We start from the raw sequence: 17,612 nt of genomic DNA on the forward strand, positions 1-17,612 counted from the left end.
TGTATGATTCGGTAGGGCGGCAGTACCACAGCGTGCACGTGGAGGCCAGAGGACAACTTTGTTGAGTCCCTTCTCTCACCTTTACGTGGGTTCTGGGATCTAACCCAGGTGGTCCAATTTTGGTGGCCAAGCCTTACTCTTTTACCTGCTGAACCACCTGGATATTATGGTATGTAAATTATGACCCAGTAGGTTTAGATGGGGCCAGAGATCTACAGTTCTCTGGGATTTTCTGTTGTGATTTGGAGGTGTGCTAAACTGACCATATTTCACTCCACAGTCTTTTCAAATAAATATGCTCTCGTTACATTGGGAGGATCTTGTTTATATCCCAGGACTGAAAAACAATTATGTTGCTGGAACATATAGTTCAGAAAGGTTAAGGTGTGCCACACAATCTTAAAATGCTACAGAGAATGTCCAACCTTAAGTAGTAAGTCCTGTGGGGTTTCCTTGGTTTAATAAAGGAAAAAAAAAAAAAAAAAAAAAAAAACAGCTAAAAGGATGGGTGGGGGAATGAGTGAATGTGGCCGGAATGTACTATATACTTGTTTGAAACACTTAGACTCGGAGTGGTGGTACACACCTTTCATCTTAGCACTCAGGAGGTGGGGGCAGGTGGATCTGAGTTTGAGGCCAGCCTAGTTTACAGAGTTCCAGGTCAGCTAAGACCACATAGTAAGATCCTTTTGCAAAATGAGCAGTTAAAAGAATATGTTAATAAGAAGCAAAAAATACCACCAAAAATCCACTTGCCTAACGACTTGCTGCCTAATATGTGGTATTTTTCATTGTGTTTAAAGTACTGACTTCTTCTTATACAAATGTTCCAAGTTTTTAAGTGCTTGGTAGAACCACTGGACTTTTAACACATTGCTGAGCCCATTTCTCAGGATTCCATGGAACATGTGCCCAGAGTCTGCACTGTGAACATTTCCAGGTGATGTAGATGCCCTTAGGTTTGTGAGTGTTGACCAGGCTGGAGAGATGATTTGGCAGTTAAGAGCACTTGTTGCTTGTTAGAGGACATGGCTGGATTCACAGTATCCACATGGTAGTTGACAACTATAACAGAGTGAGTTCCAGGCCAGCCGAGGCTTGGATCTGATGCCCAGGGACCACATGGTGAACACATATGTGAGGACAAAATACTGATACGTACAACGTGAACCTGAAGCTATGCTATGGTGGGAGGGCAGAGGCAAGGCCAGTCTGGTCTACATAGTGAGAGCCTGTCTCAAAACCAAGTATATCTTAAAAAAAAAAGTCTTAAATAGTGACAGGAATATTACCTAGGAATAGAAGAAGAACGGTGACAATCTTACGTAAGGAAATGGAAAATAATTTTATTTGGAGACAAACGAATTCAAACATGGCGTGGGTTTGTGTACCTGTCCACGTGCCACAGCACACCTGAGCAGGTCAGGGAAGAACTTACAGTAGAGTTCCTGCACCAGTGGGTCACAGTGGTTCTTTAAGCCACCTTTAAAGGTTCTTGTGTCTGTGCACAAATGCTTTGTCTACATGTAGGCATTGCACCATGTGTACAACTTTGGAGTTGTGCATGGCTGTGAGCCATCATGTGGGTGCTGGGAACAAAAGGTGGGTCTTTTGCAAGAGCAGCCCTGACTCTTAACCACTGAGTCATCTTTTCAGCACCTCAACCACTGTTCTTAAACCGATGGTTGATGTATTTGTAGTTATTCATGTTGATGAATAACTACTGCCTTGACATTCTTACACCCAGCCTACACTCCCGAATTTTTTCCAAAAATCTTTTTTTTTCAATTATTTTATTTATATGAGTATACTGTCACTAACATATCAAAGAGGGCATCAGCTCTCACTACACAGATGGCTGTGAGCCACCATGAGGTTGCTGGGAATTGAACTCAGGACCTCAGGAAGAGCAGTCAGTGCTCTTAACCACTGAGCCATCTCTCCAGTCCCCACCCCCCCACCCCTTTAAGCTTATGGGTGAGTATATGCTAGATGTGTTTGGTCCTTGTAGAGATCAGAAGAGGTGTTCAATCTCCGGAAACTGGAGATATAGGTGGTTGTGAGCACTCCAACGTGGTTGCTGGGAATTGAACTTAAGTATCTCAAAGAGCACTAATGTTCTTAACTGCTCAACCTTGACTTCCATCCATTCCAAAGGATTACTCTAGGAGTGACTCTGTGGTCTTGGTACTTGAATTGTCCAGACAGCTCTTAATACTCAATTCCATTTGAAATCCAGCTGTTACTTATAGAGGCTGGAGTCCTATGCAGGAACTCAATCCCACTCCCATGTCTCTGCTCTTCAAATGCTGGGACTGTGTAAGACAGTTCATCTGCTTTGATAAGACAAGGCTGTCCCAATAAAATCATTCTTAGGCTAGTAATCAGTGAAATACATGTCAGTGAATGGTTTTACAGCAAGTCCAATTAAAACAGTATAAAATTATTTACTGCAATGTTCAACTAAACCTCATTGCTGCAAAGAGCCAAGTTTCCATTATCCACCTGAAGGGTACAGAATCAGAATGATTCCATAGTGTATCACCTTGGTTGCAGGAGGGGAGATGGTTCAGAGGGAATGATGGGGTGAGGGGCACACAATGGCACAGGGATAGGATGATCTTATAACCACAGCATTAAGGTTATATATATGTAAAAAAATTTTCCTTTAATCAAGGCTTGGAACATGGAAGAGATTTGTCAGATAAAATGGAAAGTTTCCAATACATCAAAACATAAACCTATAAGTCATCATAAATACAATACCCAATAGTAAAAACCATAACAGCAAATTCACACCATCCCTGTAACAGCCATGAACTGATTTCACATGCTTCTGACAGATGGCAAAAATGGCCTGCTGGATGTCAAGTACTCCAGGACTAGGTCGCACTCATCTGACAGGGCTGTGGCATTGGTGGCTCAACTCCAGAAGCAAAGCAGGTGCCAGCACATTCAAACAGTGCATCCTTTACATATCAAAGCGAGAAGTAAGAAAGCAACATGGTCACACTATCAGAAAGATGGTAGGGAGTAAGGACAGCCGTGTAAAGCTCTAGGCCGAGAGGTGGTTTGCTGGCTTCATTTCTTTGGCTTCTTGGGCAGTGGCCGCCGGAACAGTAAGATGTGAGGTTCTGAAAGAATCAGTGAAATGTAAAAAAGAAACCCCCAGCATCCTGAGCAAGTGACAGTGCATGCAGGTGACACAGCCCCACGAGCCTGGCCTTTCTGTTAGGTTTTTCTGCTGTCTGTACAGCCAGCCCTGTGTGTCCTTTATTAGTTTTGCCTGGCAGCTGGGTGTCTGGTGTCTTACCAAGAAATAGAATTGCCTTTGCTTATTTGGAACAGATCCAGTGATTTGAGGGGTCATAACCTGGGTATGTGTGGCCTTAAAAAGAGGCCCCTCGGGGCTAGAGAGATGGCTCAGCAGTTAAGAGCACTTACTGCTCTTCCAGAGGTCTTGAGTTCAATTTCCAGCAACCACATGGCGGCTCACAACCATCTGTAATGAAATCCAATGCCCTCTCTTCTGGTGTGTCTGAAGACAGTGTACTTATAATTAAAAAAGAGGCCCCTCTGGCTCAATGAAAGGCTGCAGTCGTTTTGTTTTTCTTTCTTTCTAAGCAGGCTCTTCCCCCATCTTCCTACATGTCTTACTCATCCTTGTCACTCTGGTCCCTTTGCATATTGAGTGTAGGAAAGACCCATGGGTGAGCGGTGCCCTCCTCCCTCTATTGCTCTGTTGTGTAATTCTGCTTTGGCCAGAGATGCTGTCTTACATTTCACTGACTGACCTGGTTCATGGATCATATAGTGGACCCATCCCTGACTCTGCTGAACGCCGAGATTTCTCCATTCAGATTCAGACATCAAATGGGTTTTGGGGACCAGCTTGGCTATGTCCTTGGGCAACATGACATGCCTGTAACAGAAACATGGGGACGTGAGTGAGGACGTGTCAGTGTTGGCAGTCTGCCAGATACCGACAAATACAAAGGGAAGCAGAAAAGGAAAAGTGCTGAGGGCAGTGCCATGATTCTGGCTCTCAGAATATGGCAGGAGGATTACCAGGAGTTTGAGGCCATCCACAGCTACAGAGAATCTGTGAAAATAAGTGGATGTGATGTCGAACTGCTTTAATCCCATCACGCAGAGGCAGAGGCAGGCGGATCTCAAGAAGCAAGTGCCAGGACAGCCACAGCTTCACAGAGAAACCCTGTCTCAAAAACACAAAACCAACAACACAAACAATAACAAGAGAAAGCAAAACCAAAATAAAAGCACTCATGGGTTCTGTACATTTCCATAAAAAACACAAATGAACAATTGGAATGGATGTCTCCCTGGGTATGAGACACTGGCGGTATGTACATGTATCCCCTTTGATTTCACAGGTATGGAGAAAAACATGTAAATGCTCACACTTCTAAGGAATGTGCTATGATACTTGGGAAATCCCAAGCTTTCCCAACCAAAAATTTATGGCAAAAAAAAAAAAAAAAATGACCTGACTGGACTCATACTACTTCAAGTTGAATCACTTTATCATGCTCAATGAAAATGTACTAAATGCTTCCTTTGTAGTAATAACACAAGCACCCCCCCCTATAATTGTAGTCCACATGTCAGAAAAGAACTTCCATTCTAACTTGTCCTAGGCATACAATTTTATCTTTGATGCACAAAACCAAAACAAACAACACCCCCACCCCAAATGAAATCCAAACAAACCCCTCCTTTAGACAAAAATGCCACTGCTAAGCTAGAGTTACAGCTTCTCCTGGATGAAGCCACTCATTTCTCCGTGCAAATGCTGTAAGTGCAACATTGTTACAGATAAGGTAAACAGTACAAAAGTTAGCTGGGCCCAAAAAGCATGTGGCTGTTTCAGCCGGACAGATTTAGTGTCTGAGACTCAGGTGATTGTAAGTACAACCCTGTGGGGCTTTTCTTGCCAATAAAGTATGGTTGTATTTGTCAATACACACCCCAATTCTCCAGGGTGTCTGAAGTAGAACAGGTTTAGAGACACAGAAAAGCCAGTTCCGTTTTATGCTCTCTCTATGGTGAGACAATACATATTAGTTACTTAAGTATTACAAGTGATAAGAGCGGTGTAATGAACCTTTGTAGAAACCCGTCTTCCCTCATCTTCAATTTAAGTTCATGGACGTGGTGCTTTCACAAATGCTTGCACATCTGACCGATAGCCAGCATTTACAGACTGCACGAGTACACTCTTCCCTGTTGTTCTGAGGGTCTCATCTCAAGAGTCTCCTCTAGCAGTTTCCCTAGCCTTACTCCTTCCTCATATCAGTATTCAGCAGTCATGTTCTTTCTAGAGTCCGTTCATTCCAAGGATTTTTAAGTCTGTCCTAAGCACTGGCCATGCATTACCTTGCACTTTATTGTTTTGAGACAAGGTTCCATTCTGTAGTCTAATCTGGGCTGGACAACCCTGCAGCCTCAGCTTCCAGAATGCTGAGATCAAAGGTGTGAGCTACCGTACCGGCTTACCCTGCACCTCAAGGGAACACTTGAAACCTCTATGCACGCCATGGATGCTCAAGTATTTGAAAGGTATCTACCTACGTCCACAGTCTTCATGCCACTCCAAGTTCTTTAAACTCTTACTAAAAGAAGGCTGACAACCACTCTTCTTTTTCATAAACTAAATACCACCAACACCGAGGCTCTCCCTTTCATCAAGAGCGCGAAACTTTCAGCTCTGCACTGGCTACCTTCTGTCTTCTAGCAGACTTTGAGAATTCAGTAACGCGAGCAGTTCCTATTAGGGAAATTAACCTGCCTCAACAAAGTTGTGCGAGTGATGTGAAGTCCCAAAGGTAAAACTGATCAGAGGTACAACAGGCTTCTATTTAACAGCCGGCCAACTCCAAATTCCCTCATTGTTTTACAATCTCTGTCCACTTTTTGCGCATGCGCTTTGCTGCTGGACCCAATCCCACCCCCACCCCACTCCCAGCTAATCTCTTGCGCACGCGCTAGTTCTACACTGTTTCCCTCCCCCCAGGCCCCCGCCGCCCCCTCCGGCCTAGGTAACTAACTCCTCGCGTGCTCTCTTGTCAAGGCGCACAATCTGGATGTAGTCCCCGCGCCGGCACTAACCGGTACTCGAACTCCTCGTCGTCGTATTTGTCCGAATAGTAGATTTGTTTGTGAGACATGACTGCTCTGCCCGAGGGCGCTCAGCCCCGCGCTGCAGGCCTCCAGACAACTCCCAGCAGCACGCGCTCCCACCCTCTTTGGCCTCGCTTTCAAACACACCGCCCGCACTTCCTATTGGTCTCTTCGGCCGAAGGCGGGACAGCTCCATTTTGGAGTCCTCGATTGGCTTGCATTGGCGTCTCCTCAAGTCGTAAGCGGAGTGCAGTGCTCAGGTTTCTGAAGAATGAGCTGGGTCAAACTAGTATTCTTATTGGCTCTCACTGCGCCCCTTGAGCCTGCTCGCGCAGTCATTGGCCAGCTTTGGAAAGCAGACGGGTAAAGGAGGGACGGCGAGGTAGGGGGTCAGGGGTTAGTGAGGCCGGAAGTGAGTGTAATAAAGTTTGTCTGGGGAGGCCCAGGCCGGGGTGAAAGTTGGGGCGGTGACTTAAGCAGACAGTTGCGTGATCCGGAACCAGATCGGCCCGCGGTGCGGTGCAGAGACTCCATGCGACCCTGGTAAGTCTAGACTTTCTCCCTGGGGCAACCCACTCCTCTTCCACCCCGGAACCCCTCTCCCAGGACCCTACTTCCGGTCTTGCTGTGTAAGTCCCGCCCCCAAGACCCCTCTCCGGAAGTCCCACCTTCCAACTTCTAGGGGCTCCCTGAACCCCGACTTATCTCTTATTATCGCGACCACGCCCTGTGGTCTTACTTCTCTGGGAATCCCACCCCCAGACATGTTTCCCAGCGCCACAAGATTAGTCTTTCCAGTTCTCTGAAACTGCCTCTTCAGGATTCTCGTCTAAACCTAGTCTATCAAAAGCCTGGCTTCCAAAAGGGGGAAAACCTTGCTTATGAAAGAACGATTTGACTTTGGAGAAGTGACGTCTCTCTGGAACCCCGCCCCTTTGGGACCCGCCCCTTCCACTGTCCACGTCTGATCCTGGGAATGTACCGTACTCCCTGTTAGGAACCTGGTTCCTTTAGGACTCTCCTTCCTATTGGGCTTAGGTCCGTGCGGCAAAACCCAGGTCTTAAATTCCGGACGTTTCATCCTCTTCTGTATCTCATCTCTCTCCTTGTATTAAGCCTTTGGCTTAATTTTCCTGAGCTCTTGTGCTTCATAAGGTTGGAGGTTGAAAATTGTGGTTGTAAGCAGTGAGCTTAATGGCAGAGTCGTTTCTCCCTCCCGTATCGTCCGAGAGTGAATTAAGTTGAAGGGGCTGAGTTTCGTTTACGGCTGGAGAGTGGGTGAAGGACCGGCTTTTCTAGAGACTCTTGACTCCACTCCTTTACGGAGCAGACCCCATCCCAAAGGCATCCATAGATGGCACCTTCCCATGCCTGGATTGGACTAAGCATGGCTTGTGTGAGTCTAACAGGAGTGAAAGTTTTTCTGCTGTCAGAAGAAAAACTTTTGGAGACAGGAGTAGGGGTTTGTGTGCTTTCCGTTGTTTTTACAAGACCCCTCCCCCTAACCAGATACTCTAGTTTGGCATTCATCCTGGCCCCACTTGCCTAACCTTCCCTGCTGGAAACATTCCTGAGGCTTTCGCCATTTCCTGCTATTTCCTGCCCCTCCAGCTTCCTCCCTGCTGTGCTGAGGTGTTTAGCGCGACTCTCCTCCTGCCCCCACTATCTAGCTGTTGGTTCAGTAGGCAATCTCTAAGCAAACTTAAAGGCTCATGTTTCCTTTTCTTCCAAATGTGCGCATCAGTTGATCATTCCTGGCCTTTGGATATGAAAGCTACCACAGAAAGCCATCTTTCAAGACGGCATCATGGAGTGTGTTTGTGTGATTGGAACTGTAGGGGTGTGGCAGATTTTTTCCTCTTATGCCTGAGAGCTGAGGTCTTAGCAGACTGACAGAATTTCTTTTCAGGAAGAGGCGTGGTGTTCCGTGACAGTTTTCCTGGGATGGGGACTAAGGACAGGTGAAAGAATGAAGCATGATGTTTAACCTGCTTAAGGGCTGCTAATTGGGAAGCAGAGGCAGGTGAATCTCTGTTAGTTTGAGGCCAGCCTGGTCTACAAAGCAAGTTCCAGGGCAGTCAGTGTCATTACACAGATAAACCCTGTCTTGAAGAACAAAAGCAAACAAAAATGTATCTTTTACTTATTGTATCTGGTTACTTTTTTTTTTTTTTGAGGGAATAAAGCTATAGTTTATTCTGGAGCTATTTTGATTGGTCACTTTCTTTAACTTCCTGAACTGCCTTCAGCAGAACTGTGGCAGGAAACTGTGGGCAAAGAAAAACGGGTTTGGTATTATTATGCACTTATGGCCAGATTCCAACTTCTGATCTCCCTTTCTCCTTCCTGTCTTTATTAACGCAGATTTGTTTATGGCCCTATCATCCCTTTGTGGCTTTTAGGCACCAGTTCTGTTTGTTTCTTTCTCATACCTCCAAGGCCAACTCCTCTACTAGTGTGAGGTACACTGCATGGTGGGGTTTGCAGCCTATAAGGAGCAGAAGTATATCTGTAGGTCCAAGGGATGGCCATTATCTCTCTTTATCCTCTGGGGCTTTCCTCACTAGGCCTCTGGGAAAGGACCCCCCACCCCAGAAGTTTGTTGGTCCTTCTTGGCTTGTTCTAGTTTTTGCCTGGTGGTCCCCAGATTGGCCTTTATTCCTATTTCAGCTTTGTCTTTCCTCATGGCCTTGCACTACATCCATGGGGACTACTTTCCCTTCCTGGTTCTCAACTCTGGTCCACAACTGTGGTGGTGGAGGATGCTAATGGCCCATGTTCCCTGGAGCTACCCCCTCCCTCACTGTATGGTGGGGGTGGGGTGGCCTGAGCTAGTGGGTGAGGGATTTATGTCTTCAGCCAGGACTAGAAAGGAAATGCTCAGCTCTGGGGGACATCCCCCCCTTCCCGCCCAGCAGCTTCTGTTTCCTTCCTATCCCTCCCTGTCTTCCCTGTCTTCCTGCTCTCTTTGGCTTGCCCAGGTCAGTTTGGATTGGTCCAGAGTTTCTCTTAACTCCTTCCTTTCCTTTTTCGCTTTTGCTTATTCTTCCATCCTTCTTTCCTGCCCAGCACTTCCTCCTTCCCAGACAGATTACTAGTTGTTTGTATTGGGTTGGGGAGAGTGGCCTGGCTAACGCAAATTGTGTGGGGAGGTGTCTCAGCCCCTCTGAGCCAGTGAGTCAGCACTGCCCTGAGGATTGGTCTCTCTCCCTAGTTCCCCGCCCCTGGGGTGGAGCCAGTCAGCTCCCGGGTCCAGCCTGTCCTCCTCAGCCAGAAGAGGTTTCCTAGCTGGGCTGAGCAAGGATGTGGTCTGAAACTGTCTAGGTCTGAGTTGGGAGAGCAGAGGTCACTTGTCTTTCGCCTCCCCAGGTCCTCTGTTATCACCGGGCTGCCAAGGTCAGACTAGGCTAAAGAGTCTGGGGATGCCCCCTGCCTGGCCCCCTTGCCTGAATTGGCAGGGGGGCCGGGCCGGGCAGCAGCTCCCCTTCTCACCCCAGCCATGGATCTTCTACCCCCCAAGCCGAAGTACAACCCACTTCGGAATGAATCTCTGTCATCGCTGGAGGAGGGGGCTTCAGGGTCTACCCCACCGGAGGAGCTGCCTTCCCTATCAGCCTCATCTCTGGGACCCATTCTGCCTCCTTTGCCGGGGGACGATAGTCCGACTACCCTGTGTTCTTTCTTTCCCCGGATGAGCAACCTGAAGCTGGCCAATCCTGCTGGGGGGCGCCTGGGACCTAAAGGGGAGCCAGGAAAGGCTGCTGAAGATGGGGAAGGGAGTGCAGGGGCAGCCCTTCGGGACTCAGGCCTCTTGCCCCTCCTCCAGGACATGAACAAGCTGAGTGGAGGCGGCGGGCGCAGGACTCGGGTAGAAGGGGGCCAGCTGGGGGGCGAGGAGTGGACCAGACACGGGAGCTTTGTCAATAAGCCCACACGAGGCTGGCTGCATCCCAACGACAAAGTCATGGGACCTGGGGTTTCCTACTTGGTTCGGGTGAGTGCACATCCCCCTTTCCACTCCCTCCCATATCCTTTCCAGTTCCTCCACTCACTCCAGACTTGTGTGGACTTCCTGCTCTTCCCCAGCAACATCTGTGCCATTCTCTTACTCTCAAACCTGGTGCGTCCCTTCTCCAGCTCTCTGCCCTTAATTTAGCCTGCAATCTTCTGTCCTCCCTCCTTTGGTCCCTATCCCCCAGTCTACACAATGCCCAAGCACATCAGAGGCTTTTAGTAAAAGTTGAATGAAAATGACTTCTTGATTCTTCCTCCCAGACTCCTCCCTTTTCCAGAGGTGTCACTCCATCCCACCCAATGCCTGCTTCTCCTCTCACAATCTCTCCATGGTGCATGAAGGTCCTCTTTTGTGGTCTTTCTTTCCTCTTTCCCTTTTCCCCTTTCCTCTTTGCCGTACACCTATGGGTGGTAGACTCAGGCAGTAGGAAGGCTACTTCACCCTGACTTTCTTTAGGGACTAAGGACTGCATAAGGCAAAGCCCTAGAACCTTCTGCAAAGGGCTGGCAAGTGTGGAGTGTGGGGTGGGGGATGGTGACAGCTGATCCAGTCTTCCCTCCTTCCCCTACAGTACATGGGTTGTGTGGAGGTCTTACAGTCAATGCGAGCCCTTGACTTCAATACCCGGACTCAGGTCACCAGGTTAGTGGGAAGGCGGGTATATTGTTGTAGTCTTGGGATTACTGAAGTTACAGAAGTCTCAGGAAGTGGGAGGAGGAAGTTGGGCATTTGGTGGTGCTGCTGATGGTGGTCAGAGAATTGAAAGTTACAGAAACAAGTCTTACTGAAAAGGGCTGGCTCTGGTCTGGAGCACCTGTTTTTACCACAACACCTATCTGGCCTTGGAGATTGTGGGAAGATTGACTCGAAAAGGCAGGGTAGGAGGTTGCTGGTGCTTTGGGGAAGGGAGTGGAGCATTCAGTAGCTGGGAAGAGGTGGGGCTATAGCCATTGAGGCCCTAACCCAATCAGCCAGGAAGCGGCCCCTCAGTGTCATCAAATATTAAAGGCCCTTAATTCAATCGACCATGACAAAGAGCCTGGAGTGCTCTGGGAATCTGGCCTGGTCTTCCCTTCCCCCAGCTCTGTGGCAGTTCCAGCCAGGGGGAGGCCTGGGTGGGTCTGAGTACTCCTATTTCTCCAGGGAGGCCATCAGTTTGGTGTGTGAAGCTGTGCCTGGTGCCAAAGGAGCGACAAGAAGGAGAAAGGTATGTGTGGGTGATTGGAGGTGGGCGGTGGCTTGTGCAGGGTATGCCGGGAGAAGGTGAATGCTTCCTCAGGCCGGGGAAAGCCCAGATTCTGAGACTCTGGCCCTTTCCCAGCCCTGTAGCCGTCCACTCAGCTCTATCCTGGGGAGGAGTAACCTGAAGTTTGCTGGAATGCCAATCACTCTCACTGTGTCTACCAGCAGCCTTAACCTCATGGCAGCAGACTGCAAACAGGTTGGTAGGCTGCTGAAGGGACCAGGGGATAGTTACGGGAGCATCAAGTGGGGATCAGAGGCCAAAAACTTGGGAGTCCTCAGGAACAGAGCAGAGGAGGAAGAAATTACAGAGGCCAAGTGTAGTGACACCTTTTATCCAACACTCAGGAGGCCAAGGCAGGTGGATTTCTTTGAGTTCCAGTCAGGGCTACATAGTGAGACCTTGTACCTCACCACACCAAAAGAAGAAAGAAATTAGGAGAACGCAGAGTAAAAGACCAACAGAATAAGCCTGGGGCTCCAAGGTTCTACGATGGGGTGGGTGCAGCGGAGGCCTGAGGCTGCCTGACATTTACCATCCCCTTCCTTCCCCCACCCTCATCAGATCATTGCCAACCATCACATGCAATCTATCTCATTCGCGTCTGGTGGGGATCCGGTGAGTTGGGGAACAGAGGAAGGACGACGGGTGGGGAAGAAGAGAGCAGGGGATAAAGTATGCTGGTTGGAGGAGGGGAGTGATGGCAGTATACTAGTCCCAGCACTCAAGAGGCAGGTGACTCTTGAGTTCCAGGACAGCCAGAGCCATGCAGAGAAATCCTTCTTAAAAACCAATAGAGGGAGGGAGAGAGAAGATACTGGCTAAAGACATGGGGCACAAGGATTGTGAAATATCTAAAAAGGACTGAGTTTAATGGGTTAGGAGTGGTAAACTGATCTCCTGAATCTACCCTCTCTAGGACACAGCTGAGTATGTTGCCTATGTTGCCAAAGACCCTGTGAATCAAAGAGGTGAGGCTTGGGGTCAGCACTGGATGGGGCTAATTACCTGGGAAGCAAGCTTGATCAGTTCACTTGATCAGTTCACTGCTGGGAAGGGCTGGGGGTGGGGGCTCCTGCCCACAAGTCCTCCTGGGCACCTTGCCTCAGAGCTCATTTGTGGTCTCCACTGTGCCCAGCCTGCCATATCCTGGAGTGTCCTGAAGGGCTTGCTCAGGACGTTATCAGCACCATCGGGCAGGCCTTTGAGCTGCGCTTCAAACAATATCTCAGGAATCCACCCAAGCTGGTCACCCCCCATGACAGGTGAGCTGGTGGGAAGAGGGTGAGGCAGCTCTTGAGCCTCAGACTGGGTTGGGGAGGTTTCTTCCCATGCTTGAGCTCCAAGGGGTTCACAAAAGGTAATGACCTGTATGGCCCTGCTTCCCTCTTCTGCTGTGTTCGCTCTCCAGTGGCCCATCAGAAACGTCTTGAGGGCCATACCTGCTGCAAGGCCGGTTTCTTCCTTTTGTTTGCCTGGGGTGGGTGGAGTTCTATTCCAGCACCTCCCACCAAACTGCTGTTTCTGGCTGGATGAACATTTAATTCTCAAGTTCCTCATTTTTTTGGCCTATCCCTGTGTTCTTGTACACTTCCATTTTTCTTAAAGATTTATTTTTATTTTATGCATATGTGTAATTTACTGCATGTATACAAGTGTATCCAGTGCCTATAGAAGCCAAAAGAGGACATTGGATCCCCTGGAAGTGGAATTCCAGGTGGTTGTGAGCTGCTGAGTGAGTGCTAGGAGGCAAAACTGGGTCCTCTGCATATCAGCATTTGTCTTAACCCCGGAGCACCGAACTCCCCCATTCATTGTTCTGTGTTTTCCTGCCTCTGAAAGTCATTAAGAATCTGGATTGTAATCATGCCTTTAATCTCAGCCCTCAAGAAACAGAGGCATGTGGATCTCTGAGGTTGAAGCCAGCCTGATCTACAGAGGGAGTTCTGGGACAGCCAGAGCTACACAGAGAAACTGTGTCTCAAAAAAACCAACAAAAAAGAGAGAAAGGAAGAAAGAAAGGGGTTGGGGAAGAAGAAAGAATGAAAAGAAAGAGGGGACTGGAGAGATGGCTCAGAGGTTAAGAGCACGGACTACTCTTCCAGAGATCCTGAGTTCAATTCCCAGCACCACATGGTGGCTCACAACCATCTGAAATGGGATCCCATGCCGTCCAACACACTCACATACATAAATAAATGATTCTTTTAAAAAGAGAGAGAGGAAAGAAAAATAATAATCTGGTTTAAGAGAATATCTTTTTCTTTTTTTGGACATTACTGACCTGGAGCTAGCCAGATATAGCTAGTAGTAACCGGCTTGCTCTGGATCCTGTCTCTACCACCAGAGCACTGGGATTGTAGGTAGCCACCATTGTTTAGGGCTTGTACATGGATCCTGGTGATCTGAACTCTGATCCTCACACTCTATGAACTGAGCTATTTCTCAGGCCCAGCATCTCTTACCTGAGATCCCCAGGCTTCTTTCTTTAAGTCTCGAGAGATAAACAGTGTGGTCACCAGGGACTGTGTATGTGAATCATTTCTGGACATTCTCTATGTTCAATGGTGCTTCCATCCCTCTTTGGAGGTAGCACAGCTGTCAAAAAAGTTTACAATTCAAAACCAAATTAAATCTCAAATTTATCTCTTTTTAGTTAAGACCCCTTGTATGAATCTCTCCACCCCCAATTTTTATTGCAATTTCTTAAGTTGTGGAAGGAACAGCAGCCTCATAGGGTTATAGCACCAAGCCTCAGAGCTGACCCTTAGTATATGCCTAGTATGTGTTGACTGTTCTCTTCGCTTCCTGAATCTCCTAGCTACATATTTACACCTGCCTCTTCTCTCAATCCTTCTCTTTTCAGGATGGCTGGCTTTGATGGCTCAGCTTGGGATGAGGAGGAAGAAGAGCCCCCTGACCATCAGTACTACAATGACTTCCCAGGGAAGGAACCCCCTCTCGGTGGAGTGGTAGATATGAGGCTTCGGGAAGGGGCTGCTCGACCCACTCTGTCCAGTGCCCAGATGCCCAGCCACTTGGGAGCTACACTGCCTATAGGGCAGCATGTTACAGGAGACCATGAAGTTCGTAAACAGATGCTGCCTCCACCACCTTGCCCAGGTATGAACCGTTTGCTGATAGGAACAGATGAATACAGAAGGCAGGGCTGGGACTGATGTCTTTTTTTCCTTAACAGGTAGAGAACTCTTTGATGACCCTTCCTATGTCAACATCCAGAATTTAGACAAGGCCCGGCAAGCTGGTGGTGGGGCCGGGCCCCCAAATCCTTCTGTTAATGGCAGTGCACCCCGAGACCTCTTTGACATGAGTGAGTGAGTCTCTTGTAGCCCCACCTTCCTTCTTTTCTGCCTGTTCTCGCCAACCTGGCTTCCCACACTGAGTCTGGGTCTTGGGTGTACGTGGGTCTAGCTGTCTCTCTATACCCCTAGAGCCCTTCGAAGATGCACTTCGGGTGCCACCACCTCCCCAGTCCTTGTCCATGGCGGAGCAGCTCCAAGGGGAGTCCTGGTTCCACGGGAAGCTGAGCCGGCGGGAGGCTGAAGCGCTGCTGCAGTGCAACGGTGACTTCCTGGTGCGAGAGAGCACAACCACACCTGGCCAGTATGTGCTCACTGGCCTGCAGAGCGGGCAGCCCAAGCACTTGCTTCTGGTGGACCCCGAAGGTGTGGTAAGTGTGACAGAGGTATGGTATGGGTGGTAGGAAAAGTACCTTTTCCTCTCCATATTGCTCTCTAGACTTTGTCTGCTAGACACTTGCATTCGCCTGCAGTGGGTTCCTCCCCTGCTATCCTTGAGTCTGAGTGTGTTCTTTTCTGACCAGTCCTCAAATCCCAGTTAAACCTGCCAGACCTAGAAAGTGCTTTCTTGATCTGAGCCCTTTGCTAAGTGAGGAAATGACACTGGAAAGGTCACATGGTTAGGGGTAGGGACCCCAAATTTCCTCTTGCAAGAGGAGTCAGGAATCTCCCTAGCCCCTTTGCTTCAAACTCAGTGGGTTTTGTTGTTGTTGTTTAAACAAATCTAAGCTGCCTTGCTACTCCCTACAACCTTGGTTTCTTTTCTCTTTTTTTTAATGTGGTGGTGGTGGTGGTGGGGTTCAAGTCCGGGTTTCTCTGTGTAGCCCCGTAACTCACTCTGTAGACCAGGCTGACCTTGAACTCTAGCTCCACCTGATTATTAAAGGCTGTACCACCACTGCCCAGCTTACTTTCTCTTCTTTTCTTAGCATTTTCCACATTGTTTTTGCATTGCGTATTCACTTTTGAGAGACACCAGCTTCCTTCAAGTCAGAATTCTCACTGTGCACCTCCATGATTTCTGGCCTCCATTTTCTCTCAGTTCCCTGACTGACCCATTCCCACCTGTGTGACTGTCTTCTCTGTAAAGGAGCCTAGATAACCATGGCTGACCTCGCCCATCTTCCTCAGTCTTAAAGGCTAAGGTCTTACTGAACTCTCCTGAACTGACCCTCTTACTCCCCCTCCAGGTTCGGACAAAGGACCACCGCTTTGAGAGTGTCAGTCACCTGATCAGCTACCACATGGACAATCACTTGCCCATCATCTCTGCCGGCAGCGAACTGTGTCTACAGCAACCTGTGGACCGAAAAGTGTGATCCTTCTCAGCCTCTCCTAAAGGATGCTCTCCATTCCCTCCTACCGTGCTCTCTAACTCATGGGACCTCTGTTTTGTGGGTCTGGCCTTGGGTGGGAACTGGGAGCAATGAGGACACGGCTTTAGTGCCCTCTTGAGAGAGAGGATTTTAGTTAGGAGCCTGGGGTAGCACCCTACTTTTGCCCAAACCTCACCAAAGTATTAATGTGCAGAGTGGTCCTTTGCCTGGGCCTTGCCTGTGCCAACCTGATGCCCTTCCCCACAAAGGGTGGGTTCTTACAATGGAAAATGCCCTGTGGTGATAGGCCCAGTGGCGCAGTTGCCTTTTGGGGGAAGGGAAATACTCATACCTCTGGTTTACTCCTGGTCTTCAGGGTACCCCAGATCCCTCCTAACATACCCTACTCCTATGCATCCCCTTAAAACGTTGTGCCTTTGACTATCGTGGGTCCGCAGATACTTCATGCAGAGTTCTCAGGCCCTTCACGTGTGGACGGGTTACTGTTACCTTGGCTTCTGGAAGCCTGTCCCGCTCAGCATCCCTTCCTGTGTCTGGGGGAACAGGGGCAGGAGTGGCAGCTATCTCCTCTGCCTTTTGGATGTGCAGCCCTTAAGATATTGCCCCAAGCCAGGATGTGGTGGCACACGCCTTCAATCACAGCACTCAGGAGGCAGAGGCAGGAGGATTTGGGAGGTCACCCTAGTGGACAACAGTGAGTTACAGGACAGCCAGGGCTATGGAGAGATGAACTGTCTCCAAAAACCAAAAAGAACAATTACCCCAGAGCCTCCTTCCTGGTGGCAGTGGGGAGGGGCAGGATTGGACCTCCTGACCTCAATGCCTTTCCTCCAAGGGGTCTGTACACATTTCTTAAGCCTGCCCCGCCCATGTTTGCATGTGTTCTATAGTCTCCAGCCAAAGTGTAGCCCTTACTGTAGCCCCATGCCATCTCCCTCTTGAGTGTGTGTGATGACTGACTTGGGCCTCCAGTATGTGTACAGTCAACGTGGGTTTTGTGGAAGCATTGAGACCGAAGCAGTGACAATCCCCAATGCCATTTGCAGGTCTGGAACTGCACTCTGTCTTTTTAAAAACATGTATACATTTCAGAGCTGTAGATTTATTTTCCTGGTTTTGTTTTTTGTTGCTGACTTTTGAGCACAGAATTATGATAATAACATTTATACATCACCTCGTTGACTTTTAAACTGTTGGGATTTTATTCCCTGGCCCAACTAGGACAGGGGCCGTCCCCCTCCCTCCCTCCCTCCCTTTCTTTTTCTTCTTTCTCAAGACACCTGAGCAGAAATTTGGCTGAACAGTGTTGTGGGATTATGATGTGCTAGCTTTAGATCCTACCTTCTGCTTGCGGGCAGATGTGGCCAGCACAGAAACATTGCAAGCTCACTCTGGAGTCTTTCTGAACAAGGAGTGGTCGACTGGTTTTCTGGCTTGGCCGTCGCCTATTTTTGGTTTGGATGTCTTATACCAAAGGGAAATAGTCTTCATTAAAGTCTGTATTTCTTCTACCTCTGCCTCTCAACACTTCTGGAAAGTCTGATTGATGGGGGCTG

General features: G+C 48.6%; 2 protein-coding genes across 6 annotated transcripts; one reads left to right on the forward strand and one right to left on the reverse strand.

The window, feature by feature from the left end:
• Window positions 1-2,653: 2,653 nt before the first annotated feature.
• Window positions 2,654-6,236, reverse strand: CKS1B (CDC28 protein kinase regulatory subunit 1B). The gene is made up of 3 exons (XM_080915457.1): window positions 6,130-6,236; window positions 3,795-3,922; window positions 2,654-3,134 (listed from the first exon to the last, which is right to left on the reverse strand). Exons 1-3 carry the CDS (start codon window positions 6,186-6,188, stop codon window positions 3,082-3,084), a joined length of 240 nt encoding a protein of 79 aa, XP_080771583.1. The 5' UTR covers window positions 6,189-6,236; the 3' UTR covers window positions 2,654-3,081.
• A 302-nt stretch (window positions 6,237-6,538) lies between these two features.
• SHC1 (SHC adaptor protein 1) lies at window positions 6,539-17,567 on the forward strand. 5 transcript variants are annotated; one of them, XM_080915418.1, is made up of 12 exons: window positions 6,539-6,684; window positions 9,511-10,135; window positions 10,728-10,798; window positions 11,300-11,363; window positions 11,478-11,597; window positions 11,964-12,017; window positions 12,319-12,370; window positions 12,538-12,664; window positions 14,266-14,522; window positions 14,599-14,730; window positions 14,852-15,090; window positions 15,910-17,567. In XM_080915418.1, the coding sequence occupies exons 2-12, from the start codon at window positions 9,641-9,643 to the stop codon at window positions 16,036-16,038; spliced, it is 1,740 nt and encodes a 579-aa protein (XP_080771544.1). In that variant the 5' UTR covers window positions 6,539-6,684; window positions 9,511-9,640; the 3' UTR covers window positions 16,039-17,567. The 5 variants fall into 5 exon arrangements, with proteins under 5 accessions (XP_080771544.1, XP_080771546.1, XP_080771547.1 ...); XM_080915420.1 differs by having other exon boundaries at window positions 9,968-10,135; XM_080915421.1 differs by lacking the exon at window positions 9,511-10,135.
• Window positions 17,568-17,612: the final 45 nt, after the last annotated feature.

The sequence above is a fragment of the Micromys minutus genome (genome assembly GCF_963924665.1).
Source record: "Micromys minutus genome assembly, chromosome: 4".
NCBI lineage: Eukaryota > Metazoa > Chordata > Mammalia > Rodentia > Muridae > Micromys > Micromys minutus.